General features: G+C 36.9%; 1 protein-coding gene across 1 annotated transcript in view; it reads left to right on the top strand.

The window, feature by feature from the left end:
- THEMIS (thymocyte selection associated) overlaps positions 1-22328 on the top strand; it is a 134841-nt gene extending 112513 nt beyond the window's left edge. Inside the window, exons 5-6 of the mRNA XM_005858968.2 lie at positions 10763-10916; positions 22057-22328. Of these exons, the coding sequence (XP_005859030.1) occupies positions 10763-10916; positions 22057-22088 (186 nt within the window). The 3' untranslated portion in view covers positions 22089-22328. The remainder of the gene's footprint in view (positions 1-10762; positions 10917-22056) is intronic.
- Positions 22329-25886: the final 3558 nt, after the last annotated feature.

Below are 25886 nucleotides of genomic sequence, written 5' to 3'. Positions count from 1 at the left end.
TTTAGCATGAGGAAGCTGGGGGGGGGGTGTTAATATTCTATTTTCAGATCTGAGTAGTAGTTACATAGGTGCATTCAATTGTATCAAGTCATTGAGCTGTTCTTATTATTTGTGCATTTTTCTAAAAGCATTTCATACTTCAGTAAGTAAATTTATTAAAATATTGTACTTATGATAAAAGCAAAGGACAACTGAGTGATATTTTAAAAAGTAGAACTGACAATTTTCACACTTCTAGTATTGCTCCATCAGCCATATTAGGAAGAGAGAGAGAAAAAAAGATGATGAATCATGCCCTTCAAGATGTCAGCCAAAAATTTGAAATTACCAAGATTGAAATGAAGATTTACGAATACTCAGAACTTTACCATATTTTTATAATGTATTATGTCATATTAACAACTGAGAAAATGAAGCCATGGTGATTAATAATCTATTTTAAAGCTAAGCAACAAAAATATGAAAACAATTGTCTATAGTTTTTTAGTACTGCTTATAAATATGTTATACTCAAGCCACTATTTCATTACATTTAAAATTTACTGAAGTCGACATTAACGCTTTTGAGGTTTTTTGGGTTTTTTTTGACAGTGATAAAGAAAAAACGACATGTTACTGAGTAAACTGACTCTTCCTAAAAATGGACGTTAATACAAAGAAGTAATGTGCTGACAAATTAAAACCATTTCTTTTTCTGAAAATACTCTCGGAAGTTGTTATAAAAAATGCAGAAGATTTCAACATGCTAATATATGAAACATCCATAGACACTTAGTAGGCACAAAATAAATGTTAGCTATTGTCATTATTTGAATGAACAAGTGACTCCAGTGAGGGAGATTTTCTATAAAGTTGCATAGAGTTCAGTTTTTTCTTGACATATATGTTATTATATTTGTGAGATTGTGTTTTAATAATGAAACCCATGAAAAAAGTTTAATGCATTGAAGAAGCCATTATCCTCTTCTTTAATGACTTCCTTAGGTGAAAGCATTGCTTTATAGATAAAGTGAATAAGTACAACTACTTTATAGCAGCTGCATTGTCTAGAATTTTAAAAAGTGATCCTCAAGGAAGCTTAGGGAGATGCATCTACATACGAAATATATTCCCAGTATTATTATAGGCAAGTTACTGCAGCAAATAAATAGTTGCCAGAAGTTTACAAAGTTCTGCAGAATGTTTTGAATATGGTTCATTTATAGAAACAAAAGTGTACAACAAAAGTGCAGAAACCTCATGGCACTTTGGAGATGAGAAGTGACTGTGGCTCTCTTTTGTACCACATAAAGATTTACCAATTATTTTATGACAAGTCATTTTTCAGAAAAATTAAAGATGTTTAATATTGATACTGGTGTTTATTTTATTTAAAAGGGTGTGTGTTCAAATGTGTCTCTCTAGTCCATGATAAATGCCTGTCAGTAGTCTGCTGCCTAGAGAAACATAAACACTTGAGCTGGCCCCTTAAATTAAAAGAGCCAAAAATAATTATAATAAAAGAATCATTCTATATAGAGCATTTGAAAATGGATTGTTATGAAATAGCTATAATGCAATGTGCTTTTTATTTCTGAAAACCTAGAGAAGTATATAGTAGAACCTATAAAACCTATAAAACCTCTCATCTTGCAAACTTTAAAAACTAGGAAACACAATTTCTAACCATTTATAAAATCTTCCACAGAATTTCCATGGGCTTTAAATGCAGTAGTTAAAATATTAATTAATTAACTACGAAGTCAAATCTGTTTAATTTTTAAACACAGTTTGACATCAGGGAAGATAGGAATTTCCTAGCCAATTTCAATATCTTTGCTAAATTAGTAGACATTGTTGTATCATGACTGATAGCAATTAACAACATACTTTTATTTTTCCATTTGCATCTATGTGTCTTTGTGAAGCAGCATGTTTTAGTGGTGACAATTATTAAAAGCTCAATATATGAGTCAACTGAATTATGAAGCGAACAATTGGATTGCTGTATCACAAAGTATTAAATCAAGATTTAAAAAATAATGAAAATTATTCAACCATTTTTCTCAATATTATTAATATGCAAAATAAAATTTTATTCAAAATATTTTTACTTTAATTTATTTTAATGTTTCTACTTCAAATTTGTTCTATAATGTGCATGATATCTTAGTAAAGTAAATGTACATATACACATATCACATTTGTGGTTCATGCTTAAAATTTTTATTGTTAAGAGGATACAATCAGAATACTTTAGAGATCACTGGTTTAGAAGTTGGAAAGAAAGAAAAAAGATGGTAAAGAAGATGAGTGAATGACAATTCAAGAGATAGATAAAGGCCCGACTGGCTGACTCAGTGGTTGAGCATCGACCTATGAACTAGGAGGTCACGGTTCAATTCCCGGTCAGGGCACATGCCCAGGTTGTGGGCTCAAGCCCCAGTGTTGTATGCAGGAGGCAGTTGATCAATGATTCCCTCTCATCATTGATGTTTCCATCTCTTTCTCCCCCTCCTGTCATCTCTGAAATCATTAAAAATATATTTTAAAAAAGAGAAAGATAGAAGAACAAGCGTACAGTGTTACTGGAAACTGAGGAGAAAAAAAATTTTTTTAAATGATGAAATGGTTAACAGAGTTTTTTGCAGCAGAAAACTCAGGAACTATGAGGTCTGAGAAAAAGCCATGGGATTTATGACTGATGATTAGAAAGTTATTGGTGAAAATATTTTTAGTCAAGTGGTAGGAACAGAAACCAGATGCTATGCAGTAAATACCCGATAATCAGGCAGTGGGAGGAAAGGAAAACGAGCAGGGAGAGCAGATCACTCTTACAAACGCTTGGCAGAAAGTGAACAAGGCGAGGGAGAGGCAGAGTCAGACACTGCACTGGGCGTAGGCAGAACAATTGATGAAGTAAGTCAACGGGAAAGTGGGAGGGAACGCATCACAGTCAAAGGAGGAGAAGGAGGGGGGGACATTTTGTGAGGTAGGTGAGAGATCAAATGCACTTCTAAGAAAAGACAAAGACAGCTGTGGAAATGGATTTCCTAAGGCCACACTATCAATGAATTAATTGATTACATTACTTCCTAAAATTGAGGAATGCCAGGTTGCAATTATGAGATAGACAAAATAGAAAAAGATTTGAAATATCTTCTCTGAATCCCTCACAAGAAACTGAAGCAGGGATCCTCTGATAACTGAGCAAGATTGAGGACCTGGATGTCTCCAATCAGCATGAATTTATGTCAGAGTCAAATTAGTAAAATTACAAGACTATTTATTTTATTACTATTATTGTTGTTGTTATTTTGCCAGCAGTGAAATAATATTGTTATTTTATTATTATTTACCTTACTTTTGGAAGGTGAGAAAACAGAAAGTGATTTTTAGGGACTGACAAAGAAAGTAGAATGGAAAGTGAGAAAATTGTTAACAAGTTGGCTGTAAGGACTCTGTAGGTAAAAAAACAAGTGAGGAAAGGAAGAGCTGATAGGCAGAAAAGAATTAAAGACTGAGAGGGAAGAGCAGTGTTAGTAAGTGTGAGCACAGAGGAAAGTCTTAGAAAACCAAGATCTCAATGATGGAGAAATTCTGAGGGACAATGAGGTCCACGTTCTGATTGCACTTACAGGAGCCTGAAAAAGAGTAGAAAAAAATGTTCTATTAGATGTAAACCGTAAGGGCCTCTGATGTCATGCTGGTACAGGGATGACAAAGAGGAGGACATGAGATGAGGAGGGCATTATGAGCACATGCCCTCTGTGCAGGGGAGGATCCTGGATACGACGGTAGGGTCTTCTGTAGAACTTAAGAGCCGGTGTTGGATGGTGGTGTCAAACAGTGCTTCACAAAGTGATGGGAATAGGCTGGGTGTGCAGGAAGCAGTGAGAAAGGCAGCCTTCATGGGAGAGGGTTACAAAAAAATGTTGAGGTGAGGAGGTGGGAAGCAGCCTTTAAGGACTACGTCCACGTTGGACACTTGTTCACAATAGCACGAGCTTTTTAATTTAAGCAACACTTTGGTGGCAAGAATGCCATTTAACATTTCACATAAAATGAATGCTCGAAGAAATAGTGAGACGAATCCTACTCATTAAAAATGGTTTCTAGCTCAAATAATAATATAGCAATATTTCAAATCAGGTTGCCAGGATGGATACCTCTCAAAGACTCATGTGAAAGGCTCTGTTTTAATACCCAGGTTAAAATAATTTCAAATGTAATTTTTAAGGAACGAATTTAGAATATTTTTTCTAGATACAGAACTGTTATATGGTACACTGCAGTTCCCATCTGCCATCTGCAGCAAGAGTTGCTCTGCTGGACACTTTCCAAATGCTATGCATATGTCCACTGATTCAAGACTAATTTCACCAAAAGCTAATCTAAACAGAAAATGTGTCTTATAGTTTATTCTACTGTAATTTCTATTTTTATAATTTAAACTAAGATTAATTTTCCTGCCCTTTGGCCACAAATTAAACCTCACACAAAGAGTTACAATTTGCCAATTAAAATAGGAACTATAGAAGTTATAACAATAACCATCCACGTGAATTGATCATCTTAAGATTTGCAAGAGGGCAAAATAAAGTAAAAGAAGGTTTATTGATACAGGCAGAGCTATTTAGTCTTCACAATACCAACATTGTAAGTGAATCAGCCTTGGTATTTTGAAGGGGATGCACTTGTTACAGCATCTTTAAAACAGCAACCCCTCTGTATGCCTCTCCATGATCTGGAGTGACAGTATGGATATCTTTGAGGGCAGCCAGACTGCCTGTTTACCTTCTTAAGAATAACGATTGTAGAGATTACCTGTGCATTCTGACTGCATTTTAAAATACAAATATATTGGTTAAGCATTGGCTCAAGTGTCCATTTTATCTTTGGCTAAATTAATAGAGATTAGAGTAGCAAAAAGCAGATTGAATTGAACTTGGCAAAAGGTGTGAAGAGCTTCTCTACCATGAGTACTCTGAGACAAAATTCTTAAACTTGTTTTGCTCAAACAAATTGTGTGATTATATTGAGTTTTTCCTGCATCCAGGAGCTAGAATATTATTTTTCCTAAGAGGGTAGTCAAATCAACATCCAATTAGGATGGCGGCACTTCTAGATGTTAAATTTTCTAGTTCCCAGTTGCAGTAGGAGAAACAGGAAGATGCAACTGAAATATTTGAATACTGTAAGTAGGTCTCTTCCTTTAGTACACAATATGTCCTTAAAACATGTGTTTGAATATAAAGACATAAAGTCCTCTCGATAGTATATGAAGGATTTCTTTCCCAAATAAGATGGTAAGATCATTGATATATAATGCTTGTTAAGCTCTCTAATCAGAGTTCCAACAAGAAAGGGTCTGATCCCAACAAGTCCAGCAGATAGAGGAAATCTTTAAAGAATTGGGACAGAAAGTTTTTATCTTTTATCAGGACAATTTAGGAAGCAGACACAGGCATTTTCTTTCCTGTGGGTCAATTGCCTCTTCTCCAACCCAGAGGAATGGACAGGGCAGATAGAAAACCTCAATTCTTTTAAACATCTGAACTTCTGGTGGTACTTGGAGCTGGAAGAGGAGAGAGAGATTGTCCCATCTCTCAACTACAATTGGGCCCAAGAGTGTCTAAATGTCAAACCACATGCATGCACCTGTAAATGCTGCTGAGGCCCCAATCAACTGCCAGCTCAAAACCCAGCCAGCACGATCCCCTTTGAAGAAGAAGGTGTGCATTGGCAAGAGGTCAAGAGCGTTGGCTAAGAGGAGCAAGTGATTCCAGCAAGGAGTCTCACCAGGGAGGGCCACAGTCTAATGTTTTAGGAGAAGTGAGAGAGATAAAAATGTGCTTCTAAGGAGCCCATAATATAAGGCCTGCCAATCACATTCCTGGGCAGCCTCTCTGCAAGCAACCTCAGGCTGCAAGGGACAGGAACGATGTCAATGACAGCTTGTCTTTAGGACTGGGTGGAACAATCTCAACGTCATGTTTTTTCAGTTGGTATAAAGAACATTCTGTGCAGAACAGACAGCTTATGAGTATAGATGGATAATTGTATAAAAATTAGATAACCATCTGAAAGAGACGCCTGTTTTTATGGGTGATCAACTTTAGATTATTTTTTCATTTCACATTCTCGCTTGTTTAAACATTTTCCTCAGGAAAAACAACAACATTTGCCTCTATTTATAATGCACAATGAGAATATTATGAGATTTTTTTTAAACCCTTGATAATCTTATAAAGTATTTACAGTGATATAGCTATATAACAAACAAAAAGAGAAAACACACACACCACACACACACACACACACACACACACACACACACACACACACACATTAGAAGACAGATTGCATGAGGGTTACATGGTCTCCTGGAATGATAATTTGATGATGTGCATCGCAAACCTATACTTCTTATGGTTGGATTTTCATCTTATTTATTTATTTTAATATGGAGTTTCTGAATTTCTGTTTCTGTTGTTCTTCATTCAAGTAGAATTTAATTCTGAGGAAGAAAGTTACTGAGAAATTTCTTCCCAAACATCACTTGAATTTACTTTTCTGATAAAATAAAAAGTACAGGCATGAAAGGAGCAGTTGTTTATATAAGCAGAGGAGGAGGTAGTTTTTTTAGTCTGTTAGGAGATTGAGTGATTTTTTACAAAGTAAAAAGTGAAGTACATTATCTAGGATACTTCATGTTGTTTTAAATGTGGATGATATTTAGTCCTTGGGCCAAGACAGGCTATATGTGGCTTTCTGAGGAAAGGCAAGCTTTCTGTACCCTTGGGGAGAAGGGTCACACGTGGATATAATCATGCACTGGGAATCTCAATGAACGGTTTGAGAGATGAATGATAGATATGAAGAAATATTTTAATTTTTCTCATGGACATCTTATTTTATGGTAATGTTTATTTGTTCCTTTCTTTGTTCATGAGAAAAATACTCAGTACCTTGTAATTGAATCATTGTTTTCAGCAGGAACACTAAAAGCAGTATGCAAACTACAAGCCAAGAAAAACATGAGAAATAATTTAACAGTTGCTTTTTATTAACAGACAGGATTCTAATGACTCATTTCTAATGACAAGTTAAGTGGAAATTATACAAAATAAACAGGATTTATTTTTAAAGTACAACTCTAGAGTGGTTACAAAGGCCTGATGCATGCCAGTTCAAATTTATTGGTGTTCTTCTTTATTCTTTGCACACATTTTATTTTTCTCATTTTCTTCTGTACCTGATCTTCAGGTTGAAGGCTTGACATCTCTAAAGCAGTGCCTGACATAGAATTTTATTTCTTTCATTATTGTCAGGCCACAATCTTGTGCCTCAGTAATATAGAGCAACTGTATATACATACTCAGTTCTCAGGCCCTCACTTTCCCTTTTATAACCATTCTTTGATTTATAATTTCAATATATAGTGACTAATCTAACTTGAACCTGAGACGTATATGGAATATTATATGACTATAGTACTTGCAACAGTTGCATCGATGAGTTTATTTAAAAACATAAGATTTTCAATATGTATTTTAATGACTAAAATAAGTTCAAATATGTGTGCCTTTCTACTATATAATGACTACTGTTAGTGACTGTATATCATGCTTAACATATGAACATGTGAGTATGTAGTAGCCATTGATAAGCTAGACAAAGAAAAAGTTGTAAAACTTGAGTCTATATTATTCAAACATTTCTCCATTTATTTAATACTAGAGGCCCGGTACATGAAATTCGTGCACTGGAGGGGGGTCCCTCAGCCCTGCCTGCGCTCTCCCGCAGTCCATGAGCCCTCAGGGATGCCTGACTGCTGCGGAGGCGGGAGAGGCTCCTGCCACTGCCACTGTACTCACCAGCCATGAACCCCACTTCTGGCTGAGCGGCATTCCCTCTGTGGGAGCACACTGACCACCAGGCGGCAGCTGCTAATTAAGCGTCTGCCCCCTGGTGGTCAGTGCGCATCATAGTGACCGGTCGTTCCACTGTTCAGTCGATTTGCATATTAGCCTTTTATTATATAGGATGTAGTTATTTGATACCTACTGTATTTAAAACACTGAGATAAGAACTGAGAACATTGAATAGGACAGATATAGTCCTTATTCTAGTTGGTTTATGTTTTTAACCAGAGAGATAGACATTAAACATTAATCCAGGTGTTATTTCATTGTATTTGTGAAAACTGCTTTGCAGTACAAGGACAAGGTGCTCAGAGACTAGAAAACAAAGGTTCTGGCTAAAGTCTACATGGTAAGGGAAACCTTGAAGGAAGTCTTGAGTTTGTGATAATGTTCTAGGTAAATGGAATAGCCACGCCTTACATCGGGAAGGAAGAATGGTGGGATTGTAGAACTAAATAAAGGACATTAGAGTTGGAGTCCAGAGTGCTTATCATGTTATACAAGCTCTGCCTCATCTTGTTTCATAAATCTGGCCCCTCCCCTGAGTTATAACATGTAGTTGGTAAATTAAGCCATATAATTGTTGAAATTATCTAGAGATGGTTAATAAAAATAATTAGATCAATAACAAATCTTGAGGAACACTTAACAGTCAATGGAATCCAAGAATGAGTAGTCAGAGTGGTAAGAGGGACACCAGAAACAGGAAAGGGAGTGACCAGACATGTTAAATGCTGCAGAGAGATAACAGGGTAATGTCTGACATCTGGTTTTAGAAGTAGGATGGATGCTGCATAGAGAAAGAAGGGGAAAGAGCCTAGAGGGCTGGTGGATATAGTGAAAGCCTGGTAATAAATTTATAAACTCATGGTGAGTAATGGGCTTACGTTTTTGTGGGCTGTGGATGAGTCAAGTGTAAACAAGTGTAGTGGTTTGGTTCCAGAAATACCAACACTCGGACTCTGACCTGATTTGTCACTGGAAGTGTCACCAGGATCCCTCCTTTTGTCATTAGAAAAGGAATTGGAGAATTATTTACCTGTGATGTACCACACTGTGTTTTAAATCTCTGCTTAAACAATTTAAGAAATTCTGTTTGAATGATTTAGAGCTTGAGACTATGTGAGTCCTATTTGTATTCTCACACTGCAGCCAGGACCTGGGATAATACAGATGAATGACTGTTGATGTACTTACTCATTATCTATTGCCACACCCTGCTGCCTACTCACCAGAAAGACTTACAGAGCTTGAGACTATGTGAGTCCTATTTGTATTCTCACGCTGCAGCCAGGACCTGGGATAATACAGATGAATGGTTGTTGATGTACTCATTATCTATTGCCACACAGTGCTGCCTACTCACCAGGGAGACTTAATGGCATACATCCAAAAACAGTTATTTAGTTCCTGAGGCTGTGGAGTTCAGCTGACCTAGGCTGGGTTTGCCCAAATGCCTGGGGCTCCTCTGGCTGTGATTGTCTCATCTCGGATGACTGGGATGACCTGAATCTGCTCTCTGTCCTGGTCTGCATCCAGCAGGCCGGTCTAGGCATGTTCTTATGGCAGAGTGGAAGAATAAGAACGAGAAAAAACAATTATGCAAGCATCTGTCAAGTCTCTGTTTGTGTTGATGTGCCAGTATCATCTGGGTCCAGAGGAAGTCACATGGACAAGTCAAAAGTCAGAGTATGAGGGCACTGAAAAAATGACAAGGACAGGACCTGGATACAGAGAATGGTAAAGAATTGGGCCATAACGGTAACCAGCCCACCACACTGAATGAATATATGAATGATTGGATCATAGAATAGCACCAGGAGCACTGGACTAAGGGTCAGGAGCTCAGCACTGTTTATTTTGTTAATTTGGGTGAATCATGTAATTATGCTGGACCCTAATTTTCTTATTGGTCTTTTCCAATCTTTAAAGCCTTTGATTCAAGCTTTCAATGAAATTTTTAATGAATTTAATGCTATACACAAACTGTAGGAGGAACTTAAGAAAAGTTGTTCATTGTGCTATCCTTTGGTGAATCAACATGGCTATGTGGATAACCCAAAACGGGTAATTATGACTTTGTGAATCTTTGAATATTTTGTAATCACATTCAAACTGAAAAACTACTAGTCGGAATTTGGGTATGAAACATAATGCTGAAAGTTCACTTTCTTTTTAGGTCTTAATTTTGGCTCCTATTTGATGATTCTTTGAAGCATACAACACACTAGTACAACATCAAACACTATATGCCATCTCATATGCGAGATGAATTTTGGGGTTTATTGATGTTATGCTTTAATAATTCATTGTTATGATGAATTATTATGCTTAAATTGACTGGAAGAACTTTGTAAAGTTTGCATAATACTGATACAAGTGTGATTTATTTTAGGCAGATGTTATGATTTGTTTCATAAAAAGAATGACAATAATACAGAAGTGAAATCTCTTCATTATACAGTATGTAATTATTCAATATATAATGAAATGCAGGGTTATTTACTATAGGGATAAAAACTGAGCAAAAATATTCTAAATGAAGAATACTTTATAAGATTCACAAGAAGAAAGTAACATATACAAATGGTCTTTGGAAATGATTTTCCACATCTGAGATGTCTTCTTATACTAGTCACTTAGAGTGCCATAAAACTTCCACACCTAGGTTACCAAAATATATGGATGAAAATGTAGTTTGTAACTCCCTTTGACACATAAGAATGTTCTGTTCCAGATATAAGAAATAACTTGCCATTTGATAAATGTTTACCCTTGTCATATCCCTGGGAAGCATTTATTTTGGACTGATAATTTACTTGTGAAATCAATCACTCTGGCCTGTCTCATTTCAGAGTCTCCATGTAGATATATCCAAGAAACTTCATTCCCATCAAGCTGGCCTGGATTCAAAAGTACCAGTTGGTTGTCAAAATGCTTTGGCTGATCTGGAGAAAGAGAGAAGCAAGAGTGGAGCAGCGGCAGTAGCAGGCACCGATGGAACCACAGGTCGTTAGCCACATGATGGGGGCTTCAGCCACCTCCGCGACAAATGCACAATATACAGATTCTTACTACAATTTAGTTTGGAATATATAATTCAGTCAAAGTGACTGTCTGACCTGAAAATCTCATTGGAATATAGTTTTAAATGCAGCATAATATTGAACACTCACACTAATGCTAGGTCTCTTCATTGTTTTTTATTAGATTTTTCTCACTTACGGTTTTCATGGCCAAGGAAGTACTTTATTCTAAGACTGCTTGTATTATCATGACACTGACATTTTTAAATTTTTGCTAGAATTAAGAAGGTTTAATGTCTTGAGGTGAGGTTAACATAATTGCGATGTTTCCGTTTAAAGAAGCGTCAGCTAAGTAATCTAGTGCAGACTTGAAATATCACAGCTTCGTTTATAGAAAGGGTGATCTGATAGTTTTCACCTCTACTGAAAGCAAAACAGGAGCAAGTGGACTTGTGGAGATGTTGATAGCATTCAATTAAGCCACCCAGTCTAACTTCCATATTGTGCAAACCTGAGATGAGTTAGCAAGGGAATTATTTTAGGCACAGCAAAGCAGCTCAATATCTATTACACGTTATCTTTGAAACTTTACACTGCAGTTTGTAAGAAAAATGAAACTGTAATTATTCTTAAGCATATGGTTTGTTTCTTCTCCCTCCTTATCTGGTTTTGTAGCGAGCGCTCTTTCTTCCTCCAAGGGCATGTAAAAGTCACACTACTAGATAAGAAGTCTCCGCAGTGTTGCTGCTGAAACTCTGTACAATCTGTTCTTTCATGTAGTTAGCTTACTGGCTTCTGACACTCCCATAAAAATATCCCATGGAGCTTTTCTTATTACCTTTTCATTGACTCTCTTCGAGTGATAAAAATGAAATTCTGTAAAGGGCTTTGAAAACCATGCATATTGCCATTCCTCCAAATTTCAAACACTAACCAAGTACAACTAGACAAGAAACAGCTACTACAGGAAAAATTGCTGCAGTGTGTTGAGTCTCAAGCCATCATTAATTTATAGGAAACTATTTTTTTTCCCTAAGATGATGGATCCTAAAAAGTACCAGATAACACATTCCTGCAATCAAAGCTTTTGTTTCAGTTATAGGGAAATTTGTCTGACCTATCACTGTGTGTGCATCTTCCTGGGAGAGTACATTGCAGCCCCAGCTTTGCAGCCTGAATGAATAGTTCAGAGTATATCACAGATCAGGGCAGGCCCTGTTTCAAACATACTGCCTGCAAGTGACAATTTAAGGAAAAATATCTTTGAATTAAAGTATAGGTTCTAGGCAAGACTACCTAATTTTATTCAAGAGAGTAAAATGAACCGTTACTTAGGTTAGGTAATCTCAACATGCAATTTCCCCCCCCCCCCCAGAAATTATTTAGTATGCTCATCTGCGCAATGTTTTCATTTGCTATCCCATTTGTAATCACAATACATCACAGAGTCGGTCTCCATTATGAACTAGAGTGGTGTGACAATTCCATATGTGAAAACACAAAAGTTAAGTAAAGCAGGAACATTATTCTTCAAATTTCATTTACCTCATGTAACACAGTTTATGTTTTTTGGTTTAAAATAGACTCATTGTTTCTCTACTGAGCATTTAGCAGACTTGGAATGAATTCTCATCTCTGAACAGCCACCACTGTGGAGTTCAGATGGGCAAAGGGCATCCTTTCTGAGCTTCCCTCTCTTTTTACTACTTAGACACAAGTCGGTCATTTTCTAAACTCTCTCTGGTGAGAGTGCCAGTTTTAGAATCTTTGTAGCATATTATATATATTTTTTTAAAAAAGCCTTATTAGGACAGGGTTCCAGCTTCTGTAGTTTTACTCGTTCTGGACACCTAGATCTTTTTCTTCCAGGTAGATGAAGTCGAACCACTTTGAATGTGTATCTAATAATTTCTCTAGAGGGAGTTCCTTCTTTTGGAATTGAATGTAAATACCTGGAAGTTTCACTGTGAATGCACATATGTCAACGATTGAATGTAAATACCTGGAAGTTTCACTGTGAATGCACATATGTCAACAGTTCTGCTGTTGCAGCCAGGAGGACAGCCAAGTATATATACCTCGGTCAGCCCTATCCCCCTGTCACTAGGACCCTGATGGAAATGACTCCCCACACCTCCTGGATGACCTTCTTCTGTGGGTCCTTCATTCACTCTGGTTGCCTGGCGATGACCACGTGTTCTATTAGGAGCACTGTTATTAAGTCTGCAGGTTGTTTTGTTCATAAATTACTAAGAGAACAGTTCTCTGAAAGTAGGATGATTAAGTGGTTAACCTTTGGAGTCTGAACTCAGACTGCTGGGATTAAATCTTGTCTGTCCCACTCGCTGGCTGTGTACCACGAGCCATTTGTTAGTGTCGCTATCTCTTTATTTGTAAAATTGGGTTAATAACAGTGCTACACTGTAAGCTCTTTCAAAAGCTTCATTAGATAAAATAGGTTAAAGTTGGTATAGAACACCATAAACTCCAATTGAATCCTCGCTATTATAATTAACTTCGGCATCTCTATGAGTTGATGGCTAAGAAAAACTTTGCTTCCTGGCGGTGTGCTCTGCAACATGCAAGTGAAGATCTCCTCCTGTGGCTCTTGCAGGCTTTCAGTTTCTATCTGTATTTTTTCCCTTTGAGAACCGTATCCCATTGGGAAGTTCATGGCCTCTAGGAATCCTATGGACATGAGAAGGGACTAGAAATCTTCTGGAGATGAGACACTGATTCCTCTGAGTCCAAGAAACACGGTAATTGTGCAGAGACAAGGAGGCCCTGAAACTTCCTAATGGACCCCTTTCCCATCTTACCTCTGCGGCAGGGAGAGCGGAGGCTTCACCTGTGCCATTCTTGGTGGGTGACGTGTGTTACGTGCAGATGTTTATTTTAAGCAATTTGTTGCCTGGCCCATTCCCAGGGTAAACTTGGGTGGGGCAGCGTATTAAGGAGGGCTCTCAGGAACAACACATAGGCAGAGGAACTGAAGCAGGCCTGGGGAGAGGAAGAAGTTAAAAGACACTGAAGACCTCGGCTGATCCCACTGGGAGCTCTGGAACTAACCTGGCTCTTCAGAATTGCCCTGTGTTGGGGTGAGGGGACCAGGTCGTTACAGCTCCTGAATCAGTCAGTCATTGGATGCAGATGCCCCTGAGGAGGGGGCATGGCTGTGGGCAAGGTGGCTTCCTTCAGCCAAGAGCAGTCCTTTGGTATCAGAGGATTCTCAGTCAGTTGTGAGGAGGATGTGATTATTATGTAGGCCACTCCCTAATGCAGTGGTTGCTTCTGGTGATCCGATGCTAAACAGGAGGCTACATCTTTTAAAATATGCCTGTTTGGTTTTGCCCTACATAAATGTTCTCTACTGAACAAATGTTATACTTTCCTAATCAGCATTCTCTAATGGAATTTCCTTTCTTTTGAAGCTTCAACTATGTTCTTCTAATTATTCCTACATCTTCAAGCTAAACTCAAGACTCATCCTCCATACATTAGACTTGCCAAGTAGTGAGAAGCCTAGGTGAGAAAATAGAACACAGCTACTCTGAGGTCTAGTCCCAGCTCTGCGCAAACTAGATGGGTGACCTTCCACAAAATATTTCACTTTTCTGAGGTGTATTTTCCTCACCAAAATAGGAGGTGTGCCAGGTCATTTTCATGCCCTGTCAGTTCTGAAAGCGTTGCTTCTATGGCCTATTCTGATATCACAGAGTGATGCAACTGTTGCTCGTCTCTCAGTAAGGCTCACATGGAGATGATCCCACATCTACGAACACACTTATTATGGTAAATTAACCAGGTGAGAGGAAAGGCGCTCCATGGAAAAACGTTTCACTGAGGTCAAGGAGGGAGCCAGAAGTAAAGAATGGATCTATAGGAAACCAAAGCAGTCTTTATATTGAGTTTTAAATTCATCCTAATGTTAAACTTCAGATTTTACTTCTATGATGGAAAACAAAACACAAGGCAGCTCCCCATCAGGATTAGTGTGAGAATTAGACAAAGTGAGGGTTCTGTATTAAAGACCTTGACCGAATGATTGAATGTATGCTACAAAGAGGTAGTACTTTAGATATAAAATATAGTCTTGTCTCTCAATCTTAAGAAATCCGAATGATTGAATGTATGCTACAAAGAGGTAGTACTTAGTCTTGTCTCTCAATTTTAATAAACACTTCAGCAATTAGTGTTATTCTGAGCATTGTGTAATTTGAAGCATAATAATTACTTTTACTCCAGACCAGAAAACCTGTTATTTAAAATATTAGATCATTTCAAACCAGTAATCCAAAAATCTGGTATATTTTTTATCCTGCCATTTAACATCAATGCAGTGTTTTCATAATATAAACAAAATAATGACACCAGTAGAATTGCCCTTATATTTCCAGGGAATACTATCTAAGTTTTGGAACTACTGACAGCCTGAAGTAAAATGTTATAAGATTGCTCTTCATTTTATAGCAACTTCTTTCCTCTTCTCAGAAGGTTTAAATGTTTGAGAATATGCTGGAAGGAGAACCCGCAGTCATTTCAAATTCTTTGAACAATTCTGCAATATCATTTCCTATTAGGCAGTTGTGTGCGTACTGACAGCCTTGCCCCTCGTCTTCCCTGGAGATTAATTTATTTCCTGCAGTGCTTGCTCTTCATGGGAAATCTGACTCCTCAGCCTTCACCAGTGGGAGTTCTCATCAGCAGAATGTTAATTATAAAAGCAAAACCATATCCCGTATGGAAAGGGAAAAACAGTTCTCCAGGCAAAGCAAACTTTGTCTTTGTCTATTCTTTTCACTCCATTCTCTCCGCAATCTGTGGCTGGACAGAGCATTAGCCATTGGGGAAGCAGTCTGTGAGATGGTGAGGAATAGAGGAAAATGTGCAGGCTTTGCAACCAGACAGACCCAAGACTGAGCTGCCATGTTACTCTGTGATTTCGTTTCCTGGTCTGTAAAATGAGGATAGAAATATTGGCCTCACATGAAATTGTGTAATGAGACTGGCATAGAGTAGACACTAAAAAATTATCATTATTACAAAGCTCCTTCAACAACCTTTGTTTAGCACTTGCTGTATATTAGTCGCTATGGCATAATATTAACCGTGTATCATGGTGGTTTATGAAAGAACCTATTAGAGATTTGAAGAAATATATCTTTCAGGTCTTAAGAGACAGAAATGTTAGACTAAGACAGATTACTGAGATACCCTGTTTTGAAACCTGGTCTTAATCTTCATTTTCTGACTCTTCTCATCACCACTTTTACAGCTTTATAGTGGTTGCTAAGGACTTATGAACATATTATTTTTTTACCAGTAAGTCCTTTAAAAAAATCCCCAAACTCTTTGCTAATAGTTTTAGGTCTTTTAGAACTTGAAAATGCCTTTGAGTTTATTCTTTAAAATTATTTTCTCTAAAATAAAAAATTGTCAGTTTCTCTCTGATTTTGTCTCAGAAATAAAACTTTGGTAAATTAAATCTTGAGACAGAGAAGGCAATAGCATGACAGCAAAGTGTAGATAAGTCTGAAAAATACTTACCAGATGAAGAAACAAAACTATTACTTTAAGGCCAGAAAGATCAGTTTCAACAACATGATTGTGATTAATCATTTCATTTAAGTGAATTAACTTTTTACATATTTCCCCCTGTTATTTTATGATTTGGGGGTAACATTAGAAAGAGAACAACTAAAGCATTAGATGAAGAGATGTTATGGTGCAAACTCATAACAACTGAGACCTAGTACAGGCCGCTACAAGTAGAGATGAGCTGTGTGTGTGATGTACAACTTATGATAAGGAGTATTCTTTCATATAAAAAAATAACATTTTTTCTTAAGATCAGTGATAGTATTTAACTTGGGTAGAACAATGGGCTGGATATATATGATGAGCTTTGACTTTCATAGAGTCAAGTACAAATCATTGATTGATTCTTTTTTAATGATAATTGCATTTTTAAAGCATGAAAGTCACTACTAAATAAGTTTTTGAGCCTCCCCCTCCATTTTACTCATGAATAATATTTAATCTTATTATTTTAAATTGCCCTTCCCCTTTTTCTCACCATTTTTTGGGGGCAAGCAAAAATATTTTAGTTATTTTTCCAAACTAAATCTGATTTTTATTTTGTTCAAGAAGACCACCTTTACTCTGACCCATGAATTAAGCAAAACAAGAAGGAACAGATGACGTAACTTTCAAAATTTATTTCAGTGTTTCTCTAAGTTCTTGAACATAAAGAAAGTCACATATGAGCATGTTAAAAATACTTATTCTTAGGATCTGCTCTCTAGAGCAGAGTTGGCAAACTCTGGCAGTTGGTCTAACCTGTCCCATTGCCTGCTTTTGTACAGCCACAAAGTAAGAATTTTATTTTTTATTTTTAAGTGTTTGGAAAAAATTAAAGGAAAAGAAATATTTTTGACCTGTCAAAATTTCATATGATTCAAATTTCAATGTCTATGAAGTTTTATTGGATCACAGCCACACTCATTCATTTAGCTATTATCTATGGCTCTTTTCCTGCTCCTACTCTATCAGCAGAGTTGAGTAGTTTTGACAAAAACCAGATGCAAAGCCTCAAATATTTACTATTTGGCCCTTTAGAGTAAAAGTTTGCTAACCTCTGCTCTAGAGAATCTAATTCAGAAGTTGTCAGGTAGGAACTTGGAATCTATTGCAACTTGTTTCTTGGGTGATTGGGGTCTCCGGACCACACTTTTAAAATAATGCAGTAGAAGACTTGTAAATAACTTCTCTTTTTTTCTCACTCATCACACCCACTACATCAACAAGCTCTATTGGCTTTATCTTCACACAATGTCTAGAATACAATCATTTTTAGCATGGTCACTGTTATCAACCTAGTTCAAGTCATCATCATTTCTCATCTGGACTCTTGTATTGAGAACCTAACTAATCTATCTGCTTCTGCCCTTGCTTCATACTGTCCCCATTCTCCACACAGCAATCAGAGTAATTATGTTAAAACCTTAGTCAGATCATGGAACTCCTTTCCTCACAATTCTCCAGGGATCACTCTACTTCTTCCCCTTTCTCACAATTGGCCTCCTAACTGTTCTTCAGAAACGCTAGGGGTCCTCCATCCTCAGTGCTTCCAGAGGCTGTTTTCTCTCTCACTGTCAATCTTCCCTCCAGAAATCGGCATGGCTTTCAGCTTTGCCTCTTTTAGGTCTTTCCTAAAAGCACACAGTTTCATAGCCATTACCTTCTTTATGATGCCTCCTGTAACCACCTCATTTAGATTTGTAGTGTTCCTAGCTGGACCTGCCTATCTCCCTAATGCCATCTAAAACTTTATTTCTTATTTTGATTATGGGTCTCCTTTCCTAGGTGAGGGCATTATGATGGTGAGGCACTTTTTATCAGTGTTCTGTATCCTTAGGTTCTAGAAAATGGCATGGCTCATCATAGGTTCTCAATAAATATTTGAGTAAAGAAATGAACCCCAGACTCCCATTCTGTGGTTGAAATATAGTGTATGACACCTATCAAACAATTTCTGTGTGAAAAAACAGTTGCCAGTAGTATAAGTGTCAGACCCATTTCTGAAAAATGGTGCAATATCTTAGAACCACTATAGATGAGAAGAATAAAACAGCTAGTTCAATCTCAACCAATAACTGAATTATAACACATGCTAAGAAAAGTTTAAGATGAATATATATATGAAAATGGTACATGGATGAAAATCCTGTTGGAAATATTCAGGAGGGATTCCAGGAAAACACATTTCACAATCAAGCTGCCTACTAAAGGTGCTTACTGCAGATTTTACTGTTCACCATCAAGTTGAGCAATTTGAGGAGATTGGCACTCAAAATTCCCAACAGAGAAACAAGCAGGGTTTGACTGACCTGGGTTCAAATGAAGTCTTTAGGAAATACCAGTTTTATGAAAGAAGGTAAAGCACTTTTATATATACTTGAACTTGATTCCTTCAAAATAGAAGAAAATAAAAATTTTCTTTCACTTTAATCCTCTCAGTCAACAAATTAGCCATTAATGTTATATGTATAAAGCTTCGATTTGTTGGTTGAACAGCAGGTTATTCCTACATAAATGCAGATTTTGACTATCACAGGATACTTTTGACTATCGAAGGATAGTGTTTGGAGAAAAAAACAAAACAAAACTACATTCTATATCTATTCCTCAGTGGATGAAATGTTTGGCTTGGTCTCCAAGGAGCTGAGTATACATTATTCCACATCTCTCACTTAATTTGATCATTTAAGTAATTGTGAGTATTCAAAAGTAATCAGTGACTATTGAATTAAATTTAAGAAACATCACCTCCATATTAAGTTTGTGACATTTTAAAAGGAATGGTTGGTGAATATCAAAAGAACTGAGGTTTTAAATCAATTTGAATTTTATAACCTAAATAATCATCAGAAAAATAAGTTCCTGCACATTTTGAGACTTCTTGAAAGTTAATGCAATAAAGAACACAGTTTCAATTCAATGTTACATCTGTTCTGTCAACTTGAGTGTGGATATTAGTTGGAGAATTCCTACACTGGGTGGAAGATTGGACTAGTTCAGGCAGAGAGAGGCCACTTACAAGGTCCCCTCCAAAACTAAGATTGTTTAAATCCTATTATTTTATGTCAAAATAATCTAATTATACTAATCCCATCTCCTCCTGTTTTTCTGCTTAACTATGTACTATCTTAAATCAGTTTATTGACAAGGGAGAGTGAGACTAATAACTGTCAAGATGACAAATTGAACTTACAAACTATGGGCTTATAATAGTTTTATGTGAATATGAGATGGTAATAGCAAGTAATATTCCTGTAGCACTTTACATTTTACAAAGTACTTGCAGGTCCATTATTTCATTTGCTATTTCTGCAACTCTGTGATTCAGTTATGATTATCAAAATTCATTCACTGATAAAGTAATGGAATTTAGAGATTCCTCAAGACCCATAGCCAGTAAGTCTCAGAATAAGGAATCATACCTAGGCCTTTATTTTCTGTTTTCTATACTACAGTATATCTATTTCATTTGCCCTCAATCTCCATTTCCCCCAAGAAAAGCAGCACTCTGAGGGAGGAATACTGTTGTTATCCCTTTTTTACAAATAAAGTCACAAAGATAGTAGGAGATAGGAGTGGGAATAAAATCTGGGCATACTGCCTAAAAACCCCGTGTCCTTTCATCTATAATGTATATACTACTACAGTGTGTCGATTTATTGCTGCTGTGGTGTAAGGAAGACCAAAATATCCACGGGCAGCAGTTGGGAATAGTGGGGGATGAGGAGAGGGAAAGAAACCAAGGAGAGCATGGAATCCAGGCTGCCTCTCTCTCATCAGCCACTGACTGCCCCTGCTCTGCCCCCAGCCCTCAGCCCCAAGCCCCAGTTGACACTGAGAGGAGATGTTGACAGAGGAGAATAAATCAGGCTGCTGAGGGAATTAACATGATGTGTGGAGAAATTCCATTTCTTTCTGCTTTGACATCTCCTTTCCTAAAACTTTCCCAATTAGCCTGTGAGCTACCCAGAGGTCACAAAACTATATACATTGTCTTTCTATTTCACACATATAAAAATAACTGGCAGTTGGTGAGAATAAAATTCCTCACTGTAAAATATAAAACCCTTTACATTTATTAACTCATTCAATCTTTGTCATAATAGGCACATAGGCATCATGTATAAAATAAGCACTATTATACTTCCCCCATTTATTAAAGATGAGGAAATGAGGCACATAAAGGTTAGATGACTTCCTTAAGGTTACAGAGTTAATATCTAGCAGAAAAAAGAAGGAAGGAAAGGAGGGAGGGAGGGGAGGAGGGAGCTGGGAAAGAGGCAGGAGGGGAGGGGAGAAAGGAAAGAAAGGGAGGGTGAAGGGAAGAGAGGAAAGAAGAGAAACAAAGAAGAAAGAAACAAAGGGGCCACATATGTGGTGAGAGAAGATGATTTGACTTTGGGTGGTGGGCACACAGTGCAATATATAGATAATCTGTCATAGAAATGTGTGCTTGAAACCTATATGATCCTATTAACCAAATTCACCCCAATAAATTAACTTAAAATTTAAATAAATTAAGGGTCGAATAAAAAAAAAGGAAAGAAACAAACAAAGGTAAGGAGAGATGAAGGAGGAGAGAAAGGGAGAGATGAATGGAAAAAGGAAGGAGAGGAAGGAGGGAGGGAAAAGAGAGGAAGGAAGGAGTGAGGAAGGCAAAGCTAATGAGCCCTGGGGCAAGAGCCCCCGAGGCATCCTCTGGATGTCCATGTGGCCAGCACCTAACAGATCACTAATGACAGGTATGGAGAACGAAAGGAATGACTGGTTTTCTTTATTCTTGACTGTATGGTGCTAGTGCATGCTATTAGGGGTTTTAAGCCCCCCCCCCCACACACACACACACACACTGCTCCATCAAGCCATACTGGAAAAGAATCAAGTGTCTTGCCTGCACACAGACACATTTCCTATTTGCAATGTAGCTTTCTTTACTTGAGTGTGGATATGATGCTGTGGTGAAGTCAAGTCTGTGTATATGTTAATCAGAAGCTTTCGCTCAGACAGCTGATGCTTGAGACCTGTTGCCTTCTCTTCCGTTGAACATTTATATGTAACCTTTTCTCCTCTATAGTCTTCAGAACACCACCAGGGCTGGGCTCTTTTCTGCAGGAGTGCTGGTCTGCAATCAGATATTCATTTTAGAGCACAATCAACCTCAGACTCTTTGTGAAGTTGTGTGATTGCTGGACAAGTTTCTCAACGTCACTGTGAATTCACTTTTTCCCCTTACATTTCCTATATAATAGAGTTTTTATGCGGACAAACTAAAAATGCAAAGGAAAGCACTTTGTAAACTGAAAAACACTTTACAAATTCAAGGTGTTATCTCCTAGCTCATAAAAATACTTACCTTTTATCTAAAGAGTTTACATTTCTTACTTTTTTTTTTTACTCTTCTTATTTTTATCTCAGTTATTTCTTTAAAAGCATATATTCATGAGAGTGTCCTATAAGCAGTATTTGAAAGCAAGTAGTTTTCTTCCTGGCTATTTCCAATACATATTTCTGATAGACCCTTCTTATTTTTCCTTTCCTTATAGAAATGTTCAAAAATGAAAAACATCAAAAATAACGAGATGTGACTGAAGCCACTTGGGTAGTGACCATAAATGTTGTGATGGAAAAGTAAGCCTGGCCTTCTAGCTGAAAAACAACGATTTCCCAATGGCCCCCACAAGAAACTCGATTGCCCAGTGCAAAGAAGAAAACAACTTTAAACGTTTTAACAGATAAACAAAGCAGAAACCTATGTATAGATGTCACATAATCTACTCTGTTGTGCCAAAACCTTTAAGTATTGTTTCATTGTCACCAGAACATATTTTTTTAATGTGCACATTTTGTGTGGTTCTTATTTTCACTAACAGCTATTAAGCAATTGGAAAACGATTTTATATTTCAGTTTCTGAGTAAAACCAGTACAAAATAGGATGACGAGTCACCAAATACTTTTCTTTTCACAAGTGGTTTTGCATTTTTTTGGTGTTCTCATCATTCAGTTAAAAATAACTTTAAGATATTATGGAGTGATTTAGAATACCCAAGTTTCTAATCTGACTCGCTTGGGGCTGTATAAATGAATTTTACTTCACATTTTTAGTTTGTTGTGGAAGTACCCTGTAAATAAGTGTGTTGAGGTTTACCAGCCCAAGCCATCGTGAGGCTTGGGGATTTTATCATAACTTTCTCCCCTGTTTCCTAACAACCAGAATTCATGACCACAGTTTCACCAAAGTTCTGCTAATATGTCTTAGTTTATGTACTGTATGTTAAATAATCCTTTTGATGGATGTTTATTAGGATCCTAGAAAAATTATTTTATTTATGTATTATTATGTGTTAAGCATACAGGAACAATTTTATTTTGCATCTAACAAAATAAAGAGAAGATAAGTTTTCTCATTGAAGTTATACAGGAATTTAATGTCAAGCTTTGGTTTTGTTCATAGGTCATACTCTTTACAAAAGTTATTAGTTAATCTCCTATCATAATTTTTTTTTATGTATAGAAACAATTCATTGGTTTAGTACCAAAGAGTTTCTGATGACAACAAATCACTAGACAACTTTTCAACAAAAGAGAAAATTACTGTTATAGACTTTTTACATAATGTTTATACAGTCATGCACCCCTTAACAATGTGTTGGACAATGATGGGCCACATATACAATGGTGGTGCCATAGAGTATAAAGAAGCTGAGAAATTCCTATTGCCTAGTGACATCATAGCCATCGTAACATTAGCACAGAGGCTGCAAAAATCAACAAAGCTGTGGATGAGACGGCAAACAGCCTTAACCGAAGTGTGGATGAGGATGACCTTGAGGAACTCCTAGAGGTGGTTCCTCAGCAATTGATTAATGAGAAGTTGTTGCAACTTGTATAGGAACACGAAGCTGAAGACTAGGCAAGGTAAAGGGAACACACAGAAGAAAAAGAAGAACCCCTGGGGAAAGTCAGTGACGGATTTGGCAGAAGCTTTTTCAGACCTCAAAAAACTCCTCAAAAAGTGTGGAAACATGGACCCCAATCCGGACAGGTATTCGTGGTACATTATCTATTTACAAGCAAACCTACGATGGAAAAAAAGAAACAAACCAAGCAAGCCATCGCGGACATGTTTCTGAAAGGAGTGTCGGCAAACTCATTAGTCAACAGAGCCAAATATCAACAGTACAACGATTGAAATTTCTTTTGAGAGCCAGATTTTTTAAACTTACACTATATAGGTAGGTACATTGTTATTAACTTAATTAGGGTACTCCTAAGGCTTAGGAAGAGCCACACTCAAGGGGCCAAAGAGCCGCAGGTGGCTCGCGAGCCGCAGTTTGCCAACCACGGGCCTAGGCTAATGTGTGTGTTTGTGCTTTAGTTTCTGACAAAAACATTTTAAAAGTAAATAAAAATTTTAAAAATAGGAAAAAGCTTTTGGAATAAGAGTATAAAGAAATAAAATGTTTTTGTACAGCAGTACAATATGCTTACATTTAAAGTTTATTACAAAAGAATTGAAGAGTTTAAGAAATAAAAAGTATATAAGGTAAAAAAGTTACAGTAAGGTAAGGTTTTAATTCATTATTGGAGGAAGAAAAATATTTTTATCAATTTAATATAGACTAAGTGCTGTACAGTGTTTCAACAATAATGTACAGTGCTGTCCTAGGCCTTCACAATCACCACTCATTCACTGACTCTCCCAGAGCAACTTTTAGTCCTGCAAACTCTATTCATGGTAAATGCTCTGTAGGGGTATACCATTTTTAACCTTTTATACTGTATTTTTACTGTACTTTTCCTATTTAGAATATGTTTAAACATATAAATACTTACCATTGTGTTATAATTGCCTACATTATTCAGTACAGTGATATGCTGTACAGGCTTATAACCCAGGAGCAGTAGGCTGTACCATGTAGCCTAGATGTGTAGCAGGCTATACCATCCAGGTTTATGTAAGTGCACTCTATGATGTTTGCGCAGTGGTCAAATTTCCTAATGACACATTTCTCAGAATGTATTCCCATTAAGTGATGCATGACGGTTCTGATTCAGCCTATGTTCCCATACACAACATGAGGAACTGTATTTAAAGGGCCAGAAGGTTGAGAACCACTGTCTAAGGCAGTGATGGCGAACCTATGACACGCTTGTCAGAGGTGACACGCGAACTCATTTTTTTTGGTTGATTTTTCTTTGTTAAATGGCATTTAAATATATAAAATAAATATCAAAAATATAAGTCTTTGTTTTACTATGGTTGCAAATATCAAAAAATTTCTATATGTGACACGGCACCAGAGTTAAGTTAGGGTTTTTCAAAATGCTGACACGCCGAGATCAAAAGGTTCGCCATCACTGTCCTAAAGATTGTTTAGCAATTAGGTAATATCATTAGTTATCTATGTTTCTGAAAATTTTTGGGATTTCACTGTTGTTGTTTTTTGTTGTTTTTTTTGTTGTTGTTGCTTGTTTAGGCCTCTGTGAACAATAACTTCAGTTTATGACCCCACATTTGATTATTGAGGTACACAGAGAATCCTTTCTCAAACCAACAACGTTGGCAAACTCATGCTATTTTTCAAATAGTAATGGGTACTTAGTTGTGATTGTCTTTTTTTTGTATATGAGAACAATTGAATTTGTACATTTAGTAAGTACAATTCCTTAATTAGAAAAAGCAAGCGAAAGCACCTACTCCTCAGTTTAATTGTAAATTAAATCAAGGGCTTTCTGGTGGAAATTACATATAACATTCCTAATTTAATATGAATCCTTCTCTGCTTGATGTTGAAAAATGTAATAACTTTATGCTCCTCTATGGAAGATTTGGGAAGGTTGAAAATAAATTTTCTAATTTCCATGTGTATGTGTGTATGTGTGTGTTCTCTGTCATGTTTAGCTGTGGAATAACGTCTTCTAACAACTAAGTTAAAATATTCCTTAACTAAAAGTAAAATCACTTTGAAACAACATGGAGGGACCTGGAGTGGATTATGCTAAGTGAAATAAGCCAGTCAGAGAAAAATAATTATCACAGGATCTTACTCATGTGGAATCTTATGAACAAAATAAACTAATGAACAAAATAAATCCAGAGGCATAGAAGCATGGAACAGACGGAGAATTTCAGAGGGAAGGTGGGGGTGCGGAGGTGGGTGGGGTGAGATTAATGGAATTTGTAGGCATATATGCATAGTCCATGGTCACATACATAGCGTGGTACAGGCCTGGGAGAGGCAGATGGGTGGTAGGGAAATGGGGGGAAGAAGGGGAGACATTTGTAATCCTTTATAATAAAAGGGTAATATGCAAATTGTTAGAAGCTACCCATTGTCTTCACTATCAGAGAAGTGTAAACAAGGAGCCCGA

The sequence above is a fragment of the Myotis brandtii genome, unplaced genomic scaffold (assembly GCF_000412655.1).
Source record: "Myotis brandtii unplaced genomic scaffold, ASM41265v1 scaffold123, whole genome shotgun sequence".
Taxonomy (NCBI): Eukaryota; Metazoa; Chordata; class Mammalia; order Chiroptera; family Vespertilionidae; genus Myotis; species Myotis brandtii.
The sequence above is the reverse complement of the archived record's forward strand: the minus strand, read 5'-3'. Positions and strand labels throughout refer to the sequence as shown.